At 34.1% G+C, this 23370-nt stretch overlaps 1 protein-coding gene across 1 annotated transcript; it reads left to right on the top strand.

Moving 5' to 3' along the window:
* Positions 1-751: 751 nt before the first annotated feature.
* TSPAN19 (tetraspanin 19) lies at positions 752-12081 on the top strand. The gene is made up of 9 exons (XM_068670270.1): positions 752-775; positions 1930-2022; positions 2153-2225; positions 3158-3288; positions 4563-4637; positions 6587-6697; positions 9308-9451; positions 10871-10954; positions 12001-12081. Exons 1-9 carry the CDS (start codon positions 752-754, stop codon positions 12079-12081), a joined length of 816 nt encoding a protein of 271 aa, XP_068526371.1.
* The last annotated feature ends 11289 nt before the right edge of the window (positions 12082-23370 follow it).

Here is a 23370-nt window from a genome sequence, read left to right as displayed (position 1 = left end):
TACAAGAGAACAATTTCAGATACCTGTTTTCACATTCAATTTGTAACCTTTTTTTTTTTTATTCATTAGAACAGTGCACCATGACAATGTTTCAATACTTCCAGCTTTGAAAATTCTTAGGAAATTTAATTTAATTAAAAGCAGTGGATCTTCTCCAGGAAAAATGCAAAAAACATTTACCTAATTTGTCTAATATTGTTTGTAAGTTTACATGGTATATTATAGACCCAAGCCCAATGTGAAGTTGGTTTGAGAATCTTTTAGATTTCTTTGTTTTGTGATTCAGCAACTATATTTTTATAATGCAGGCAATGAGAATCTTACCAAGAAAAGAAAAGATGGTGTTTGCTGAATCTTTTGTTCTAGTCAACGGATTTGATATGTATATAACGCTTTGTACGTAATATTCGTAATAATGCAAGATAGTTTTTGACCATAAAAGCTTCATCTGTATCATTTTCTTTGATTTTACAATCAAACAGTAATCAATCTGCAGTAATTCAGACAAAAGACAAGAACCTTGCAGAATTCATTTTAAACACATCCCTTTGGATTAGAAAATAATTCCCAAAGAGAATGCACATGCTGGTTATGCACACAAGTCTGTGTATGTTTGTGTGCTTGCCTACCGTACAAGTGAGAGGAGCAGGACAGTCCCAGTGGGCTGCCATTGCAGAAGCCATCTCTTAACACTGCTCTTGGACTCTTTTCAGCTTCTGTCACCAAGCCAGACAGACCAGAATGCTGGAGTATGTTTACAGAAGATACAAGACAGGTGAAAAGGAACTGGTGGGGGGCAAATGTATGAGTTTCACTCTCAGTGCAAGAATCTTGATAGACCCATAATCACAGAATCACAAAATTGTCTAGGTTGGAAGAGACCTCAAGATCATCGAGTCCAACCTCTGACCTAACGCTAACATATGTTATCCAATAATGATAATAATAATAATGATGATATTTAGAAATAGAAGTCTTTCATCAGGGACTTTACAGTGCTGAGGGTCTTTCCTGCTCAACTATCCTGGAGTATGCTCAAAACATCAATGCTTATGTGGTTTCCCTAAGGTTTTGTTTATGTTTGCAAGTACAGCAGCATACTAATCTGATCAGTGGAGTGATTCAGGTGGTACATGGGTCCTAATGTACATTTTATATGTATTTAAAGGCAGGTTGCTATGGTCACGGTCTAGGCTTGTCCTTCCACTGAGTGCCCGTATCTGACTGATAACAGAGTGCATCTCTTGATTTCCTTTGAAAGAAATTCAACTTTTCACATCCCATTACATTCCACGTGATTAGAAGTAAGTGGGGATGACTGAGAGATTCACTTCTAAAATGAAAATCATACTAAGGAGTTAGGACACAAGAGCTAGTTACATCGTTTGACAGGTCTCATGTGCTAGAGACCTGTGCTAGAATTGTGCGCTGGATCTTACTGAAATCATTAGTCTTTATCTGCTGTTTTCAACAAACTTTGAATCAAGATGTGTAGATGAAGGGAGCTTGTATTTTTACTGCTTCACCATCTTAATTTTGCTTAGTATCATTAATAAATAGTTAACTATATAATAGTTAATAGTGTATTCAGCAGTTCTGGGACAAGTGTATGACAGCCTTTGTAATTCTTGCTTGCTCTTCAATATAAATCTTTCTGTATACATGTTGCCTCCAAATGTCTTCAATAGTTAATAAAAAAGTGTTGTTTTTTTTTGTTTGTTTGTTTGTTTGTTTTTAAAGTGCACAATATAACATTAGAGGCAATTGAGACCAGATACCATGTTGATGCTTCTGCTGATCTTTTTTTGTTCAATGTATCAGGTGACTGTTTAAATTTCTAAAGCAGTATCTGAAGGAAATAAATCCCTTAGTAATTGATAGGCTTAGTTATATGTTTCATATTGACTGAATATATGATTATATTTTCAGCTACAATTCAAAACAGAAAACAGAAAAATGAAAACAAGAAATAAAGTATTAGCATGGAAATATTACTTAAATGTCTTCAATGGAATTTTCTTGGTAAAAAAAAGGTTTTTTTTCTTATTTAGCAACTTCAAATTAATTATTTAAAAATGGTTTGAATTTAAAAAATTAATCCTTGGTTTTTTGTTTGTTTGTTTGTTTGTTTGTTTGTTTGTTTGTTTTCCAGGCTCTGGGTATTATGCTTTTGACATTTGGCTTGTGGCTTTTATTTGACAGAAACAATTTATTCAGTGTGTTGTGTGAGTATAAATAGTTGTGTTTTTTTTTTTGTTGTTGTTCTTGTTTTTGTTTTCCAAATAATTATAAGATGCATCAACATAGTGATTTTTTTTTTTTTCACAAGGTGGCAGTGTTGAACTGAAATGTATAGTTTATTTATTCTGTTGTGTATATTTTCCACCATTAGATAATATGATTATTAAAATAAGAGAAAATATAGTATGTATTTGTACATCTATAATTTATATATGAGTACAATTTATCTCACTTGCTGTATGGCTTGTAGAAGAATCACTGAAATATAAATCAGCTCTATTTATCTTTTCTTTATATAATTTCAGAATGCATTTGGCCAGCATTTGGCAATATTATTTAAGTGGGTATTTGGCTGGAATAAACACCAGTTGGCACTTGTGCTCTCCATTTTCTCAGAGCATCTATCAAATTATTTCACAGAGAAGTAAGTTTTGAGCCACATAACAATAGCTGTCCTCTTAAGGAGCTGTCTTTCTTGATTATGCCAAGGAGCACCAGTGCACCCTTCCAATGAGGAAACTGTGAGATGAAACATTTGAGATGGGAGCAATGAGAACACCTGCTACTTTCTATATCAGTAAAAATATCAGTAAAAAAAATTTTACATCAAAACGAAGTAAAATGGAAAGGGAAAAGTGGCCAGTCACAAAGAAGGAGGATAGCAATGGAATGGAGTCAATTAAATGAGAATTCTGTGTCCACACAGGATTTGTATGCCATAATAATTTTTAGTGAACAAAAACTGTAACTAAAACTAAAACATCTATAACTTTTAATTGTTCTCTGTTCTCATTATGGGTAGTTCCATCTTTTCATTAATGGAATTGCAAAGGTTTATTGTTTTTTTCTGGAGTAAGTTTTTTAAGTAGGAGTATTGAATAAATTGAATTGACAATGTGAATGCCCTGTGTTACAGTTTCTTCAGGTGAGAACCAACCAGTGTTATGTATTTCTTTTATGTTACTTGGAGCTGGATCTCTTATTACTTTTACATCAGCCATGGGATTCATTGGAAGCGTTCAAGAAACCAAATGTCTACTAGCTACAGTAAGTGAAAACCAGACTCCAGCTTTCTAGTAAAATATGTGAAAATGTGAGTGAAACCTGTGTGATCCTGTACTGATGTTTTCCAGTGTTTCTATAATCGGCTGTTAGATATTTTTTTATAAAATCCTGGCTCCAAACAAATCAGAACAAATCTGATATCACTGCATGAATGTTTTCAGTGAGAAGAACAATTGCATTTTGTTGAAGCAAAGATTTTTGTATTTATTAAACTAGGAGCTTTAAAATTAATTTGGCATTGAACTTACTGAGAGTAACTATCTCTCAGTATATGCTCACATGCTGGGATGTGCTGAAGAAGTAAAGAAAAGCTTACCCCAAAATATTGCAGGTTGAAGGTACAAGTGTCTGCAGTGTGGCTGTAATATCAAAAAGGACAGTATGATTAAAAAGCAGAATTTAAACAAAACAGGAACAGCTGTTACCTCTGTAGACCTGCAGGTATACTTCATATTTCTATATTATTCATGTTTTCTAAGGGAAAGACATTTTCATTTCTGCAAAATTATATTTTAACTATGCATTCTTATGATCACTTTGATTACATTTTTCCCTTCTCTTTTGTTTATTATCACAATTTTTGAACAATCTCTTTTAGACTATGCTGAAGCAGAGAACTCAGAGAACTTTTATATCAAGTCATGTGCTAAGCACTACAAGTATCAATGGGCACAGCAGTGACAGGAACCCAGGAATCTTGTTCCTTTTGGCTATTACCCTAGACATTTACTGTTTGCCTCACAATCTATTAGATGATGATAGAGACAGAAATGTCTAATTTCTAACTTCCATGAATTAAACAATGTGGATGAGAATTTGGTCGCATTGAAAATGAATAAAATCCATGAAATTATTGTTTTGTTTTGCACCCTCTAGTTTAAAGGTGTTCTTATTAGGTCTCACCATGATAATTCAAAAAGGAAATAATGAAAGAAGTGTTTTCTTCACTGGATCAAAGCTGCTTGCTGCTTACCAATATATTTTGTTCTTCACTTCCATGGAAGTTGTGGCTTTGTCATCAACCCCAAAACACTGAGTTGTGCTTTACTTGAAGCCTGACTCAGTCAAAAATGCAGTAACTATGATGTCATTTTCTGAGGGCTTTCAAGAAAAGAAATATTTTACTTTTGTTGGAAAAACTGTGTAAAACTGTGTAATAGTCATGAAGGAGCTTCTGGAATACTTTATGCACTGCTTACTTATTCAATATTACATTTATCCATAATCCATAATTTATTTCTATTTTTATTTTTTAGTATATGTGTTTTCAAGTCCTGGTATTTGTCACCCAGATCACAATGCCAGTGCTGGTATTTCTGAAGAAAGAAGTGGTATGTAAATAAATTGCTACATGGGACTGCAGTTAATTTCAAAATACTTTCTTGCAGTTGATTTAAAAATAAATAAATAAATAGTCTGCACTGCATTCTATATCACTTTTAGTTTGAACATGAACATTCTACATGTCCACCAGGCATAGCAGAGGACTTGGAAAACAATTTGAGAAATTCAGCATGGTTGAATAGTTGTACAAGGGAATACATGGAAATAACATTTCCAATTCTTCCTTTTCTGATTTTCCACAAAACATACTCTTCCTGTTCAGGAATGTAGAATCATCAGTGGCAGGGATACAGGGATAGATTTTTATTATTACATTTTTCTATGATTTTGAGGAATGACCAAAAAAGTCCCTCTTTCCTGGACATTAGCAGACTTAGGAGAAAGTATCAGATGCCAATCCATGTCTGCTAGCAGATGATAGTCTATTATCATATAATAATATTATCATATAATAATATTATCATATATCAAATATAATATAGTGTAATTATGATATGATAATATGTCAAGTATCATATAATAATAGTCCATTTTGCAATTGATAGAAGTTATTGGTATCATGACATTTAAAGTATACTAATGAATTATGAATACTATGATTTTTCTTGTTTGAGTCTTTTTGATATCCAAATAGAGATCTATTACATTGAATATTTACCTTTGCTTTTCACAAGAGAAAGCGATAACAAATACAAACATAGCTGCTATCACTAGTAACTGTACTTCCTTAAAACTTTGTTCAGTCATTCATTTTTCAATAAATAGCAATACCAGTAGTTTAGGCACTCCTCACAGTAATGAATGGAATCTGTACCAAATTTGTAAGGTACAGGAGGCCTTTTCCCTCTTCTGCAATTCAACAATCTGTGGTTTGAGAAAAACCCCATGACACTGGTCTCATAAACTTTATGAGGTTCTCTAAATCCCACTGCTGTTCAGCACAGCACAAATAGCTTTTCTCCATCAAAGTGAATATGTATAATCAAGATTTCTTCATTAAATGTTAACTTATAATGATGGAGTCCTCCCAGTTTTATATTGTATTTTTATATATTGAAAGATTTGAACTGTCAGGAATGATGCAGTCTGGAGTCAGTTGTGCTAGGAAAATTGGTTGAAAGATTGCAGTTAAATTTATTTTGCATCAACTGTAATGCCACTAGATCTCTACCATAATTAAAGTGCTGCTGAAGTATAATAATTGATAGAAACATCATCATTCACTGTGCCAGCTTTTAAATTTTGCTGTTAAATGGCTGTAGCAATTGGAATGAATTGGAGAAGCCTTTTGTTGTTATTTGATTTTGTAATCAAACCTTTCGATGGTCTAGGAGTTCTCACATGCATCTATTCCCTGCTACACTCTGTATAATCACACTCTTTGTGATCAGCTTATCTACTTCAATGACTGTTGAAGGTATACTTTAACAGTCTCTACAAAGATTCTTGATCTAGGGCCAACATGAGCTGCTAACTCCTCTACCTCAAAGCAATACATATCCAGGCAAAATAGGCACAAAACTTGTGCTTACACAAGTTTGCATCACATTAGGTATCGAATCCATTTTTTCCCCCTCCTTATTATTATGTGGAACTGTGCTTATTAACAAATATGATAGACAATATTTACTATTTCAGTACAGCTAATGTGCATCTAAACTATGTTCCCTGGCTTTTCTGACTCCTTTTGGGCTAGTCGCCTTGTGTCTGCCTGCACTGTGTATGTGCTTTGGGTCACTTTTCTTCCCCTTCTGCTTTCAACTTTACTATTAGTCCAATGGCTATGACATGTCTTAGATCATATTTAGCAAATTGGTTGAAGTGATACTGCTTGCAATTGACCATGAAGAAATCTGAATATCAGGAAAAGATCAAGGATTATCCATCCACAGTCATCAATATGCATGTAACAAATGCTATAAATATTTATGAACAGGTCCATCATCAATGGAACAAGAGAATTGATGAAGTTATTTCTGAATATGGAAATAAGAGTCTGGCTGAGAAGGAACTCGAGTGGAACATTCTGAATGCTGTGCAGCACAATGTAAGGAGAAAAAAATTCACAGATAAAATATCACCAATCAGAATTGACTTAACAAATATAATAAATACACACCATTAATAAAGGATTCCTTTTTCAGGATCTGCTGGTAATATGTGGTGGGGGTTGGGAGAGTGTGCAGATTCGTTGCTGTTACAGTGGCATGGATGAGATTAGCCATATGTCAGGCTGTCCGTGTATGTAGAAGCAGAAGCAGTTCTAGTCACTGAACTTTACAGCAGCTGAAGAAATGTATGAGTTTCCTAACATCTTCAGCAGTGTGTGATAACATAAAACACATGGTCTGTTTATATCTGAAGGTTGACCTGAACCATTGGCAAGTAGCAATGTTACGAGGTCAAAGCAGAGCTCCTACTGCGAGGGTATCTGAATAGATAGATTCTGCCTTTCAGTGAGCCTTTTAGAAATAATGCTTAAAGCCTCAAATTAGCTTGCAAATCAATACTTTCAGCACACACATTTAACTGTTAATCATAATCATTTCTGTGGCCTGGCAGCATGTAATTTGGTTCCTTTTTCAGAAGAAGTCCTTTTAAGCATTTTTATGGGATCAATTATTTTAGAAATTGTTAACAAAGTTTTTGACCTGTCTTCAAATTAATTCTGAACTGTGAGCTTCTAGTTACAAACACTACAGCTTTACAGTTTAGCATGGTTAAATACATTTTTATAGATCAGCTGTGAGTCCCTTAATATGACTTCCTGCAGAGATGAGTTACATGGTTCTTGACAAATGTTGAATATAATTTATGATGCCAGATAACTCACAAAGCATGTACACCTAGACTCAAGATTATGGAATGCATTTGTAATGTACATTTAAAATCTGTTCTTTGAAAACCAAGTCTTTTCTCATTGGATTCAGGATTTCTATAGTGATTAATGGTCACCTCATTATGTCAATGGTACAGTTGGATTATATTCTGGCTCATACTTGAGCTCAGCTTCAATGAGCTGTTATGGGCTCACAGATTTCAGCAAAGCTTCATAACCTAGGAAGTACTTGATGGGCTTGTTTATGTTTTGGCAGTTCTCAGAGTCCTGTAGATATTTCACTGTTGATGTCTAAGCCAAATAAAATGATAACAAATCAGCCAAGATGAAGATGAACTTTAATCATGCTTTTGAATGAAATACTGCCTTCCCCAGGTCATGTGTTATTTATTTCCACCATGAGGAAAAAAAAAGAAAAGCTTAAGAGTATTATTAAAGAACTAGTTTTAACTTATTCTTCGTAAAATATGAAGTACTGGTTAAGCTGGTGATTTTTGAAACTAAAATTGTAGGGTGATTTTTTAAACCGAAACTTTTATATAAAAATGACAGTTCTAGCTAAGTTATCTGTTTAATATTTATTTATTTATTTATTCAAAATTTAAAAGTAGAATATTCTGGACTGATTCTTCAAAACACTACAAGGAGATATTTTTGTTTAGCAGTCTTCTGTGCTGAAAATTACACTGTCAGTCCTCTCATGGTTGCAGAATGAATGTGAGTTGAGTTGGACTCAATGACCCTTGTGGGTCCCTTCCAACTTGGGATATTGTATGTATGACAGACTTTACATTAAAACCAAAACAAACAAAAGCACAAACAACAACAAAACAAACAAACAAACAACACAGACATTTCTGAAATTTCATTCTGATTCAGAATGAAAAATTGCTGGAATTTTCTACGTGGCAAGAATTCTGTTCTCCAAGTTATTTTATGCTTTGATCTGCTGTGGTTTAGTTTTACTGATATTGTGTCATATTCTTGGGAAATGTTAGCTGACACTTTTGAACAGCACACAGTATATGTTTAGTGTTTAATATCTGAGCTGTGTTTGCACATGAGATAAATTCCTACAAAAATACAGATTTGAATAGGGAGACTTTCTAAAGATCTCCTCTTGCTAAGAACAAATGATTTTTGCAAATCCTTTCATTTTTTAAAATGACCTTAGAAGTGAGAAAGGAATAATGAAAAGCATTTCAAATTCCAATCCTTATTTAGGTTCCTAGGTCAGAGTAAAACAGTGTTGTTTATATATATATATATATATTATTTTTTAATGTGTTTTATAAAATATGTCTGTATTTATTGAATTCATTGTGGAACATCATTCATTATATTTTTCCAATAACATAGTATTCTTTCTTCTTTTGCTGTACTTACCAGTGAGCTTGCCCTTACTTTACTTAATTGCTTACACAGTTTCTGCACTGAAAATACCTGTGAACATTGTAAATTGCAGTGTTTGCAAAAGTTAAGGGTAATTGATAAAATTTAATGTTTCTTTTTTTTTTTTTTTCTATTTACATGTATACTAGAATCATTTTAGTGTCTAAAAGAATGTTCTTTTCAAAGCTGTATTTTAAGAACCTACCCTTCTTAACCTTCCAGTGTATGTCTTTGCAAACTATATGTACACAAGGTTAAATTATCCTTTGCAGAAGCCTCTCTCTACTTAAAATAGAGGAAAAATATCTATCTAATTTAATCAACTAAATCAAATATGGCACTGGTTGGGGTGAAAGTTCCTCTATGTGAAGGAACGCAAGAACTTTATAGGTACTGGAATTACAAATTATAGGATTTATATTCTAGATGGAATGCTGTGGAAGATATGATGTCACACAGTGGGAAAAGAATAAAAACAAGGAAAGTAGTACTCAGATCCCATGTTCATGCACCAAATCTAGTCTGAAGGAATGGTTTTGTGATGTTCCAAGGAATTCAACTTACAGTATGGTAAGAAATAAAACAACAAAAACAAAACAAAAACAAACAAACAAACAAACAAAACTTGTCTTGAAGAATATAAATTTTGCTACCAGATGGATTTTGGAAAAAATATTGAAAACACTTTTTCCAAATATGAAAATATTAGTAATGTTCATTAGTTTGTCACTTATCACTGAAACCTTTTTTTTTTTTTTTTTTTACTCATTAGGTGTCAGTCATGTAGGCAATTTTATATTAAGGATACTTTAAGAAAAGAGAAGTGAATATCAGAGAATCAGTATCAGGGATATTTACTAACGGTTTATGAAGTAGTAAGCATCCTGGCATTCAAAAATCAATGCTGTACAAATCAATAATGATAATGGAAAGTGACAATATATAAAAAGCATATAGCGCCTTTTCCACTTGTAATTATTATTCATTATTTATAGAATTACAACAATTACTTCACCTGTTTGCATTATTTGTTTCCAAAGCATCTTCAGTATACAGTAAGAGAAATGAGCTAGACATTGAAATATGCGATGTGTTGCCCAGGACCAGTTCATGTTGGCATTTACAAAGGGACCAATTTGCATAGGTTATTATCACCTGATAAGAGAAATGTGGAGCAAGAAGCATACTCTTGTAACAAAAGCTCTCCAGTATTAATAGGACTGTCCAATGGAAACACGAATTCAATGGGCAGTTCAGGACTGTAATTAATAGAAAGCATGTTGCCAAATGACATCTCTTCTCTTCCTTCACTCATCAGTTTGGAATTTTGTAATTTTGACTGTTCCTTGTCTTTAAAAGATCATTTCAAGGTATAGGTTACAGGAACAATACTACTACTACTACTACTACTACTACTACTACTACTACTACAACTATTATTATATTATTATTATAATATATAATAATTAATATTATTATTAATAATAATTATTATATATTTATAAGAAATTTTTATTATATTTATATCTATTTTATGCTGTATAATAATTTATTAGTTCTTAAAATAAACACCATAATAAGCATAGACTGTAATCTGCAAAATTTGCATCAGGACGCAAAAGGTTCCTGAAAACTTGAACATATACTTTCATCTACTTCATCTACTTTTAAAGTAATCTCTTAGCTATACAAAAAATAAAAAAAATAAAAAAAAATAAATCCCTTTTTATTAAGTCACAAGCTCTGGTACATTTCCATACAAAATTATCAGATTTACTTCAGAACAACCTGCTTAGTTTAGATCATTTAAAAAACTTTATAGCTATCTCTGTAGTATACATTACTATTGTATTTGATTTCTGGCAAGTAAATATCAGAACTCAACCTGCAGAAAGTTTTATGCCATGTATTCTAACAGCATGTTCTTATAAATATGCAATGGGAATTCAAAAGTCAAAGTGATTTTTCTTGAAATCTGTTCTTGCTTAGGGATGTGAAAGATATTTAGATACATGGTTTGAAAATAATGTTTTGATCTTAACTGGAATTAACATCAGCCTGCTAATTACACAGGTAAGATTATTTTTAAGCCAAAAAAAAAAAAAATCTGATTTTTTTTAAAGCTTTCCATCAATTTTAATTAGAAATAAGATCTTGCACTGTTTATTGACACCCCACTCCCCCCAACTCTCATATTCAAGCACCATCACGGATGGAGGTGTCCAAAGTTTGTTGAATGAAATGTTCAACCTGACTTGTGAAAACAAACTGCTTTGCAAAGACAGGACAGGAAACGGTTAAGAGAATAAAAGTTCTGTGGAATGGAAGACTTTTTTTTTTTTTCTTTTCTGTATTTAGACAGAGCCTAGCCCATGAATGTGCTAAAACAAAGAGTACAAAATCATGAAACCTCTCTCCCCACATATCTATGAGAAAATTTTATTGGATAAAAAGGAATAATGGTAACAAAAATTTCTTCACAGCCTGAAGGCTCAATGCCATCAAGCAGGTAGAAGGATGCTTTTGATAGCTTCTAAAATCATGGGGTTGAAAATGAGATTAGTTAATTTTTACTCAGAGAATTAAAGATACATGTATAGCTATTTTACCTCTTCTATGTAGTACCCAGAGTACTCTACTATCTACAGACGAATATAGTAAAAGCATTCTATAGAGTGGACCAGATCAGTGATGAAAATATTTGTTACACACAATCACTTAATCCTCATTAGCACAGTATGAGTATCTCATGATCTTCAAGGTACAGTTCAATCTAAAACACTTTCTTTTCAGTTTGGAAAGAACTGTTATGCCAATTCAAGAGGGTAATGATAAGATTCATAGGGCACCGAAGCATTTATTAAATTATGTGCCACTTGAATAGATTCCAAGATAGTTCTGTAATGTGGGCCTAAGTGATTTTCTCAAGGTCACATAGCAAGTCTGTTCCTAGGCAGAGAATCCAGCCTGTGTCTTCAGGCACACGTGCTGATCATTCCCCTTTATATCCCTCTGCATTGTCATTCATAGGAGCCAGGTCAACAGTCAGATTGACTCAGTCATGAGCAAGCATCAACACTTTCTTTGTTATTTTTAATTCATCATTTCTCCTTTTTTAGATATTTGTGATCAAGCTAACCATGCAGCTGTTAAGAAACATCAGAAAGAATAATATTTGGCCAGATGAATCAGATGAATGATGAATATCTGGGCATTGCTATGGTGCAAGAAGATCTCATTCATGCCTGTGACATCAACAAAATTACTTCCACTAAAATGTCCATTGGACTGTATGTATTGTAATCAATAGTATATTAACATTTGGGCTATAATGTGTTTGCTTATTGTTCATAGTTATAGATATAACAGTATGTTACGAAAGTCTGTGGCAGCATGCCATGTACGAGGTGGTGGTTAAAACTTTCTGAAAAACTGAATATTAATTTTCTGAGTCTCCAGAATATCATTGAGAGTATTATAAATAGTACTATATAGTATACTGCACCTTGAAACAGAAGAATTCAGTCAAGAAACATACTTAATAAGTCTTGCTGATGTTCCTTTAGAACTTTACTTTTTCTTCTAATCTGTCTTTATTTTGTTGTGGGCTCTTGTACAATTTAATTTCTGGGAATTTCACTGAGTCATATATATTTGACCCTGACTAGTTACAGAATCACAGAATTGTCTAGGTTGGAAGAGACCTCAAGATCATCGAGTCCAACCCCTGACCTAACACTAACAAGTCCTCCACTAAACCATATCGATAAGTTCTTTTCCAGGAAGTGTTGTAGTAGAAATTGTTCCTTCTTGCTGAATACCATTCCTTTAATCAAATGGCTTCTGTGGCTTAGGTGGAGTAAGCTTGAAACCCTAAAACACTTCTTATCATCTGAGCAGTTAGGTGCTGGAATATCCTGAGGAAAACTGATGCAGGCAAGTGTAGGTAATTATGGTAAACATGGTTAATTATTGTTGGCCATTTAGCAATCCATTTTCTGATGCTTATGAATTTGGTAAGTTTTATTAAGTTACTCTAAAAAATTTCCATGCCAAGTGTCTGCCACAGCCTAAATTTCTTATTTAGAGAACTTAAAATAAAAGTGTCAGTTCAGAGATGAAGAATGTGCTTGGAACTGCATTTGAATTTCAAACTTGTATCTCTTTTTCTGCCACCAGTAAAAATCTAAAAAACAGAGTGATGAAGTCTCTCAGTCTGTCATGCCAATCTTCAGTTTATCAGCTTAAGAATGGCAGCTATCTGTTATCTTGAAGTCTGTGATGGATCGAGAGTTTTTAAATGTATTACTGATGCAATTCAGTCTGAGAACACAATCTGGGGAGGATTTTAAATAATAACCAATAAATTAATAAAAATTGTTTTGTTTTGTTTTTCAGTAATCATTTTGCAGTTTACAGATTACTTCAGAAAACTGGGATCAAAAATTTGAATTTTAGTTCATAAGTATAAATCTAAAATATAAAAATAAACTGACTTCATTGTAACAAACAATGCATTTAAAAATCCCAATAACCTGGTAAAATAGCAGAAGCTGCTTTTTCATCGGTAAGTAGACCCATTACCTTGAATAAGTCTGTGATACAGAGTAGGATAATAACAGCAATTTTTCACTTATTTTTTCCATACATCCAATGTTCAACATGAAAACAAAACACATAATTGTGAGAAACAAAGTTGTGTCTTTGCAATAGAAGGTGTTTTTGCAGTGTAAAATTCCAGGAGAGGAAGAGAGACAAAGGATTGGCAGGCAAGGAAAGCTACCTGTGTTGTAACCTAAACAGGGACAGGCTTTGAGAATATGTTTTAAATGTGGCTAGGTTGGCCACTTTAAGTAGGAATATCTGGAGCAGAAGAAGGAGGAGAGATTGCTGTTATAAATTCAGAATAGGCAAGTTGGGGCTTCTTAGAAAGCTAGTCCCACTGAGAGCCCCTGATAAATGAAAAAGTGTACCTCAGGGGTAGAGATAAGCATATGGGGATCACTCTACAATTATAGTTGTGGGCAAAACAGACTTAGCATAGGAAGATTAATAAAATTTATTACCTGTTGCTGGTGGGCTGGAGTGGTGAGAAACTCTTCCACCTCTTCCCTCCCCTGAGTGGCGCGGGGGGTCTGGGAGTGGGGGCTGCCGTCAGTCCATGGTGCTTTGTTTCCACTGCTCCTTCACGGTTACTCCTCTGCTTTGGTGTGGGGTCCCTCCTGGGGGGTGCCAACCTTCCTGAGCTGGTCCTGTGTGGGTTTCTCCACAGGCAGTGGCTCTTTGACTTGCATAAAAACAGTATCATCAATACACTCCAGAAATCTGGATTACTAGCACCAAGCCGTATTGCCCTTTACATAGACATCTGGTGGTTAGAGTTCCCCTGAGTGCAGAGGACAGCAATCATGAGGCTTCCTCCAGTTACAGAAAGGTTTGTGGACTTCACCTTCTTGGTCTGGAAGCCTCTGATAGATACCTACTATGATATCACCTGATTTAGTGTGCCCTTTGATCCTTACCAATCATCTTTTTAATGGCAAAGGTCTCTGCATTCTTCCCGAGATATCAAGTCAAGTTGGTAGCAGGGTGCCTCCTTCCCTCCAAGAGCTACATTTTCAGAAATACAGAATACTTCAGCAAGTGTGAAATGGCATCTGCAGATGTACAAATACTTTTATTCAGTCCACATACGATGTTTCTTCACTAGTACAGTGAATTCCATCCAGATCTAATAAACACCTCTTCACATTTCACTGGTTTGTTACACTTGAAAGAGTTATTCATGCAAACCTTCCCTCCCCACTCCCCAGTGATTATCTGGGTAAATTCAGCCAAGCAAAAGCTGGATGACTATGTGGAAAGTAAGACATTCCCATTAATTCATCTTACCTTTCCTAGGTAGGCATTATATGTTGAAGTTCTCTAGAATGATGTCATTTACCTGTATTTTTTCTGGTTTGAGTGGGAACCGTTTCACTAGTTTATAGTGTTTACAACTTGAAAGAGATAAACTAGATTAATTGGGTGCCATTTTAATATTATAGAGTCAATTCAGAAAATCCAAAATAAAGTCACCTATGGAATCTGAAATTGTTCCTAATGTATTTGTGTTATAAAATGGTTGTGCATGAAGATAATACGTAAAATTGGCCGTACCGCCACAGATGCTGTTAGTGCTTACAAGAATAATTATAGAAATATCATTATTAATACATCATCTAATAGAGAATGTTGGAAAGAGCAGAGGATAAAATCTATAGGATATAATGTTTTTTGTTCTTTTTTAAAATGTTTTGAGATAAGAAAATTGAAACGAGTATTTGTTTTATCTGCTAATTTGTGCAATGCTGATAGGTGGACACTAGAGGACACAGGAAGCTAGAGGATTATACAGGGCATAGAAAAATAAATACAACATTCATATAATGCCATAATGTACATACCTTATTCGTAGTCCACACTTTTAAAATACATTGAATAAGTCAGAAGGTTAGAGTCATGTGACACTGCACTTTTAGAGAAAAAGTATTCAGAGACAGTATGCTTCACAGGACTGCGTCACAGCAAATGAATCACTGCTGCTGTTGCTGTTAAAGTTCAGAAAGGTAATATGTGAATGCAATTCAGCTAATTCAGAAATTGTATCACCAAAATAAGTCCCTAAGGGAGAAATGGTGGAAGAGCACAGAGGAAAATCATAACTACATAATTTTCCTGTACAAGTCAGTAAATAGAGGAAACACATACTGTGGTTGCTCTTTCATGTGGCATAAAAGCTCCTTACTACTAAAGAGACTATCTTGCTGTCTTCAAATTCTTTGCCCTGTTTCCATCCCTGCATTTGCACTGACACTGGCACTGGTCAGTACAGCTTTGTTGGGAATTAGTTCCCAGCCCTGCCTAGTGTAAAAATAATCCTAAAAAAAAAAAAAGCAGTCTGTTTAGCTGCTGCTGCTGCTGCTGCTGATTACTATTACTATTATTATTTCTTTATGTAAGTATGTATGTATGTATTCATGGACAATGTTAGTCAAGTATGAAATACATAGAAATTTCAGGGCTTTGAATTTTAGTTCTGTCTGTCTCTACATTAAGTGGTCTAACCCTTATGCAAAAAAAAATAAAAATAAAAAAAAAATCTCCCTCTTTCTTTCTCTGTATCTGCCCCACAATGTTATGTGCCTAGATGAACAATGTTTCAGCTTCAGTAAAAACAGTGAGTGCTCACACTCACAATGCCTCATGACTAGGATGCTGTCTTGAGATTTGTGGGCTCAATCTCCTTGAAGAGAACAAACCTGAAAACTTGTTTTTCCTCCCTCTGTAATGGATGTTTTTATGGATGGGTATCCAGTTATTAGACCACTATAGAAGATAAAGATCTGGATTCACTGTCAGTGTTACATCAAACAAAGTTAGTCATAGGAACAGTAACAGTCATACTCATAGACAAAAAGTGAATAATTTTTCTGGGATTCTCTTGGTATCTCTTGGGAGCTCTGGATACATCCTCTATTGCTCAGTTTGAACTTGAATTTTCATAGAGACAGAGGCACAAGCTAGATGTTGGATACCAATGAAGCAGGAGCTTTGAAACTGTGTAGTGACTGAGGTTAGGCTCTCCCCAAAATTCTGGATGAGGTAAGGAGGCACGAATGACAAATATGCCTACATGACTAAGCAATCCTAGAAAAACAGTGGTGTGAATTCCATGTAGTTATACTGATTTCATATTCTGAAAACAAACAAACAAAAACTGTTTTGTTTCCACTTATCACCATACTGCTCAGCTCCCAAGGGAACAGAATATGCAGTTCCAACAGGACATTTCTAATTATTTTTTGGTACTTATCCAAAGCTAATTTAAGTCAGCGTCAGTTCCGTGAATGTCATGTCTGTGTTCTGAATGGGAAGCTATTGTAACCCTGTAGATAAACCCTGTACTACTCCAGTACAAAAGTCTTGGGGAACAGGTCCAGATAATTTAAATACCAGTTAGGACTAGAATGGATGTGAAAATTTAAGGTATGACCTCCAAGAATTTGAACATCTAAGCTCAAAAGAACAAAACAGATCAAAAATATAATTTCTTTAGAATGAAAAGCTTGTTGTAATGTAAAAGTAGAACCACTTCTTAATAGAAGAATACTAACTGTTAGACCACTATCATCCATTAACAAACAAAATAGGAACACCTAGCATGAAAAAGTAAATGAAAAAAGTTGTTAATACCTATTTTTTTAATAGTGAGTCAGTTTCTAGCTCTTTGAATAATCATTAACCAAGCTCCTATTCTCCATTCTTGTAAAAATGTTTAGAATTTCAAAAAGAGTACAGTAAATAATATTCGTTTTCCTTTAACAGAGGTAGCAGCATTAACGTATGATCCCAGCTCTCCAATGATATTTCAGAATGAAAAGTGACCTTTCTTTCTTTAAAGAACATTGTTAAGCCTCATAAGCTGAATACACATGCAGACAGTCCTGCACCATGCTTTGATCACAGAACGTATGTAATTTATCCCTTGTGACAATAAGATGATTTAAATGATGTGTATATGTCATATTTTCTTTATATATATATATATATATATATATATAATCTTCCCAACTAGATTCCCATCTTCCCTTGGACGTAATACATGCTTATATTTTCCCATATCCAAACTTTTTTCTTTTTTTTTTTTTTTTTTAACTTACATTTTTTAATATTGTCCTATATAAGGAGTTTTCAAAGACAAAGAATCAATATTTTATTACAGATCAAATGTATAAAGTATTTCAACTTCTTTAAAGGGCACGGGAAAAAAAAACTCCTGTAAATTAGTGGAATTTGATGCTCATTAAATGATCTTTTCAAATACTTCTATTGTGAAAAATCACTTTTCACATATATTGACAGTTTCATAATCTTGAACTATTGGAAAATAACCGTAAAATTGGCTTATGGTAAGTTTTGCCTTTTTTGTTAACACATTTTGCACTTCGGTTTTATTTTGATTGAGTCTTTTTATAGTCCTAGAGTGGTGCTAATTCTTAAGGTTTGTCAAATATGAGGTGATACTTGATTTATGTCTTAAAGTTCTAGATTCTCATGTGAGAACTTTCATTAAAGATTCACTTATACCCATCCTATCTGAAAATAAAAAAATACAGCAAGACATACAGGCTTAAAATGTCCAAATGTGGGAGAGAGGAACAGACTGTATTAAAAAAAAAAAAAAAAAAAAAAGAAAAAAAAAAAAAAAAAAAGCTTGTAAAGATAGATCAAATCACATATTTTTTGGGCACTGAGCTTGGGTAGAGTTGTTAATACTGCATGCCCTGGAGTCTGGTCTAGCTATTTTGAATTTGCGTTAGTTATGGTGCCCATCTGCATCCAAATGTTTTTCAGGAACAACTCATCTCATTATTACAACACTCAACAGGGCAGCTATTGAACTGCAAGTTCAAATCCAGTGAATGAAAATTAAAGCTGCAAGAAATCAATGGTTAATTATGCCCCTTTGTCTGTAACAACTATAGTAGGATTATCACACAGATCATATACTTCTATCCAAATTCAGTTCCATTCCCATGTGCCCAATACTCATGAAGTGTAGGGGAACTTAAAGGTCCTCTCAGGGAAAGGGCAAAGGTCATGACAACTTTGGAGGAACAGACTTCTAATATTAGACATTTATGAGGCCCATGGGAACTGCAGGGTTCATCAGACAATCCCCACCTCTCCCCTCTTTGTTGACTGTAAGGTAAATAATATAATAACATTCCATATGTCTGTGTGACACAACCCTTAACCTCTCCACTGTATGAAATAAATGCAGATGGTTTCCTCTTTCAAGATGTAGTCCAACCTAGATCTGTGTCTATAGTTCCACACTTACCCAATCCAGGGGAAGCTAAAGGTTTACTACCTTACTATGTATCCTAATTTAATATGAATTGAAAATGTCAACCTAAAGTGTTAAAGCCTAGTACAGCATGTGATTCTTGGATACTTGATACTTAGATACTTAGATACTTAGATTCTTAGATTGCTTGCTAACACCATGAATTGACAGTGAGTGTATGATTTTGAATGTTATTCTAGTTTGAATGTGGATAGCAACGTATATATTTTTGAATTGCTATGTAGAAACTAATTGTAATTCTTGAAAGTCTGCTGCAGTTTGACAAAACACTGTTTTATTTAATAGCTATAGTCTTTGGAAACAAAATACTGCTGCAGAATGTCAATGAAGCATTTCTCACTGCCTCTTCAGTCTGAACCAGGACACAGTGCTGAATTATTGGATGAACATTACTGCTACACCCTTCATTACTTTCTTCTCCAGTATTCCTGGGCATTCCTGTTGCCATATCACACCCACCACACTCTTATTTATAAGTTATTCCATTCATCAATCACTAGCAGTGTGATGGAAATTTTAAGTTTTCTGTCTCATTTTGAGCAATGTTTCATGTGCTTACGTGGATTAGATACACTTCTAATGTTTCTGTGAACCCGTGTTGCTTCCTTAGCTAATTCAGACACAGCTACCTATGTATCATTCACAGAGGAAGGACTGAAGTAAAAACTCTTTCAGTAATATCCCCACATTCACCACAGACTAAAAGCAAGAAGTATGATTTAAATGTCGTTAGACTCAGTCTTGCATGCATTTTGCTACTCTCTGTAAAGCTTCAATTGAAGTTTTTCCCATGCTTAGGCATTCTGACCATTTATTTTCTGTATCATGTCTAACTTATGTTTCTAATCAAGGGTGTGTTTATGTAGCAGTCCTTCCTCTAAGAGTCTTCTCTTCTCAGTCATCTGTTTTATTTACAACAGCAGGAACCTGAAGACTTTGAAACTTTTCAAGCCTTCCTCTGGCAAATCTGGTTGAGAATGTCCAACAGATGCAAAAAATATGGGGAAAGAATGAAAGATGGACACTCAGACAAGGCATATTTGCAAATCCCTGCGGGCAAATTTGTAGCCATGTGTACTTACACAGACATACCATTATAGCACAACTATGCAATCGGGTCTCTCTCTCTCTCTCTCTCTCTCTCTTTTTTTTTTTTTTTTCCTGAGAAATGCAGCTGAAGTGTTACACTGTTAGACTGTCAGCACACTTCCTAAATCTGTTGCCCTATAGCTCTGAATGATATGATCTCCACACTGGACTATGACTGTATGCAAATAGCTCAAAATGCTAACAATATTTCCCTTTACTAGAAAGCAAAGCATTCTTTCTCATTACCTATGAAAGATAGCTGTGGGCACTAATAATTTTCAAATCCTCAATCTAACTCTAGAACATTCAGTTGTCTCTGGGAATGCACTCTAACTATGGGTCTGACCCGTATGTTAGAAAGTACTTATATTTTCGAGAAAATAAACAAATAACAAAGACAGTAAAATATTTCTAAATGCAAATAGCACAGTCACCGGTATGCTCTTTCCAAAGTCCTGTGTCATGCCACTGCTAAAATCATAGATTTCTTAGTGATTTCTTAGGTTCTTTAAGCACCAGCTCACATCCTCCAGGAGGTGATTTATTTATTTGTTTGTTTGTTTGTTTGTTTATTTTCTACACAGACTTATTATACTTTGAAAAGGTAATAAATACAAATGAAAAAATCTAAGAGTAAACACATTTACAAGGTTGGTAAATCTCTGTGAACACAAAGGGAAAAAGGTCAGCTGAAATATTTCTGCACATGTACTCATAGGCTTTTCAGTTTCCTCCATCACAAAGACAAAATTATTTTAAGCACATCAAGAATATATCTTTCATATTATACTGTAACTGGCTTGTTTGCATAGCACACATTTCATTGTGTTATGTCTGGCTGTAAAAGCTGAGGAGGAATTCTTCAAGAGAAATGCCTGGTCCTTTACTTCATACCAATTCACATGGGCCAAACTCCACCATGTTTTGTGGTGATCAGGAATACAGACTGAATTACAATGCTTTGCCCAGATTTTTTGGAGAAGAGAGGAATGTGTAAAGAATTGAAGGTGTGTGTTTCTTTTGCCGTCTTCATATCAATATACAAGTATTTGTTCATCTGTCAAAATGTGTTGAGAACTGGTTTGGATTGTATTTTGTATTGATATAATGTTTAACATACTGAATGTGCTATGTATAGGTAAGATAAACTATTGTAAAGTTTATTAAAAATATAGAAAGAAAGGAGAGGTTAAAGCTAAAAAGGTACTTGAGACCACCATTATTTGGATCTTGATTTAGATGTAAAGCACTGAAATCAGTTTGGGAGGGTTATACTTAGAACAATAGATGGAGACTCAGAAATTCTTGATTCATTTTTCTTTTCTGCCACTGACATATTTTGTCATTGTAGGGAAATCTTCTAATTTCTTATTTTTACAAATCCCCCTTTGTAAAATGGAATAAGAACACTTTCTATTTTTCATTTGTGTGACTTAATCTTTTTTGAATTTTATGCTATAGGGCCTGTTTGTTAACTGGATATTTGTTTAGTAGTTTTTGTTGAGAGTCACTGGGTGCTCTCTAATAAATAGTTCTACTGTTACTATTAAGGTTACTTGAGTCTGATCCTTGAAGTGTAAAAGTCAAAATTCACATGCTAGGATCATAATAAACTCATTTATAAAATTCAAGTGAAGCTGCTTAAAATCCAGCCATCAGCAGGCTATGTCTGCTCCTATTAGCAACAATCAGTGCTTTTGCTCTCAATCAGTGAGAAAGGTGTTCAGCTCTTTTGTTGAAGCTGGTTAAATCCAGACAAGGGCCAGACAGCTTCATCCACAGATTTGCACAAAGCTTATACCATCAATAGTAAATCCAGTCCAAAAAGACACAAGTTTGGATAGCATTTCTGTTTATATTACCAAGGTATTTTTAACAACTGCATTTCAGTATTGTATTGTTAGGGGAAATGTATGTAGACATTTTCATAAGTGTCTGGCACAGAAAAATGGAATTTATGAAAGTAAAAAAGAAATTTCTTTTAAAATATGTACTGACAGTGGAGTAAATTTTAAGATTAATTTGTGCTCCCTGGTAGGAATCTCTGCTATTGCAAACTGCTTGCTTTGTTATGCAGAAGTGCCTTTAAAGAAATTTTTGTCATTAAGACATATTGATAGCAATATTCCCATGCTGACAGAGGATTCTGATGGATGTGATCATTTGAATGTTAAACTAAGTTACTTGCAGTGGGTGGGATACAGATTGGTTGTTATTGAATTTAGCCCTCAAACAATAACCAAGAGGAAAGCCCAAATCAACAAGGCATATTTTTATAGTCTGTAATTCAAAAAGTTACCCTACAATATATCAAATGATGCATGATCATAGTCTTGTTATGAATTCTGACATCTGATACAGGCAAGAGCGAGGGTTTTTCAAGGTTAAATCTGAATCCTTACATTTTCATAACTTAAGTCAGACTTGTGATGTTATGTTTCATAGAAATTATGAATATTCTTGACAAGTTAACCTCAAAGGCTGGAGAACTAGGTCAGCTAAATTGTCCAAAGTACAAATTTTTAAGACCATTGCAACTAATTAGGATTACAGATTTTTTTCAAAACAACTTCTGAGTCGTGAGAACTCCTTTGGGGTTATAAAATACTGACAAACTAGGAAGCACCTTCTTTTATGTTTCAGCTAACCATGTTAGGATGATTCCGTTCATAATGGCCACAGCTGGTTCAAATCAGAAAAGCTTTTACCCCATCTTTCAAGTTTGCTAGACTTTTTTTTTTTCTTAATTCTTGAACAGAGTATTATTTTTTATCCACAGCTAGAAAATACATGATCTCAGAACAACCCTCACACCAGCATTTACTTTTCTGTCTTCCTCCCATTCTCTTGTTTCATGAAGGAAATGGAAGCCAGCAGCTCAGCCCTGATAGTTAAGAGGTAGAAATCATTAGCCATTTTTCTTGTTTTTTACTTATCCAAAGTGGGAACAAAGAAAACACTCAGAATGTAACTAGCAGACATAGGAACTATAATCCCATTGAAATTTTACTGTTAGAACCTGCTTAATCTCAGGTGAAAGACTTGCATTAGTGATGGCAGCCTATAAACTTACATACTCTTTCCCTTCCTTACTCACTTGATTGTGCAACAGCAGGACAAATATTTCACAAATCAAAGATGTGTTTGTGTTTTATCTCCAAGCTCAGCAGTTTCAGGTTTTTACTGTAGTTCATGGCATGACTGTTTGTTGTTGTTGTTGTCATTGTTTCTGTGTTTGTATGTTTATTTTTATTTTTTGTTTGTTTGTTTTTAAACTCTACTCTTTAAGAAATAGAGACATCATTTTTTTTATTTTTACACCTTGTAAATTTCTGTTGGTCTTTTGACATTTAAATGCACCTAAGTGTGTTATTTCATAGAATAGCTGTATTTATGTAGTCCCAGAAGTTTTACTTCATGCAAAATGGGGGGGGAAATACCCATGAAATTTGTATGAAATAAAGCTTCTATATTTGAGAAAAGTCAT

The sequence above is a fragment of the Anas acuta genome, chromosome 1 (assembly GCF_963932015.1).
Source record: "Anas acuta chromosome 1, bAnaAcu1.1, whole genome shotgun sequence".
Lineage (NCBI taxonomy): Eukaryota > Metazoa > Chordata > Aves > Anseriformes > Anatidae > Anas > Anas acuta.
This window is presented reverse-complemented; position numbering and strand designations above follow the sequence as displayed.

What these genes read in the sequence shown, in the direction of transcription:
- TSPAN19 (XM_068670270.1), top strand. Translation starts at nt 752, where the DNA reads ATGTTTACAGAAGATACAAGACAG. An exon ending in CAATTTATTCAGTGTGTTGT is followed by an intron (nt 2,226 to 3,157) that starts GTGAGTATAAAT and finishes CCTGTGTTACAG; the next exon opens with TTTCTTCAGGTGAGAACCAA. An exon ending in GGAATTCAACTTACAGTATG is followed by an intron (nt 9,452 to 10,870) that starts GTAAGAAATAAA and finishes GTTCTTGCTTAG; the next exon opens with GGATGTGAAAGATATTTAGA.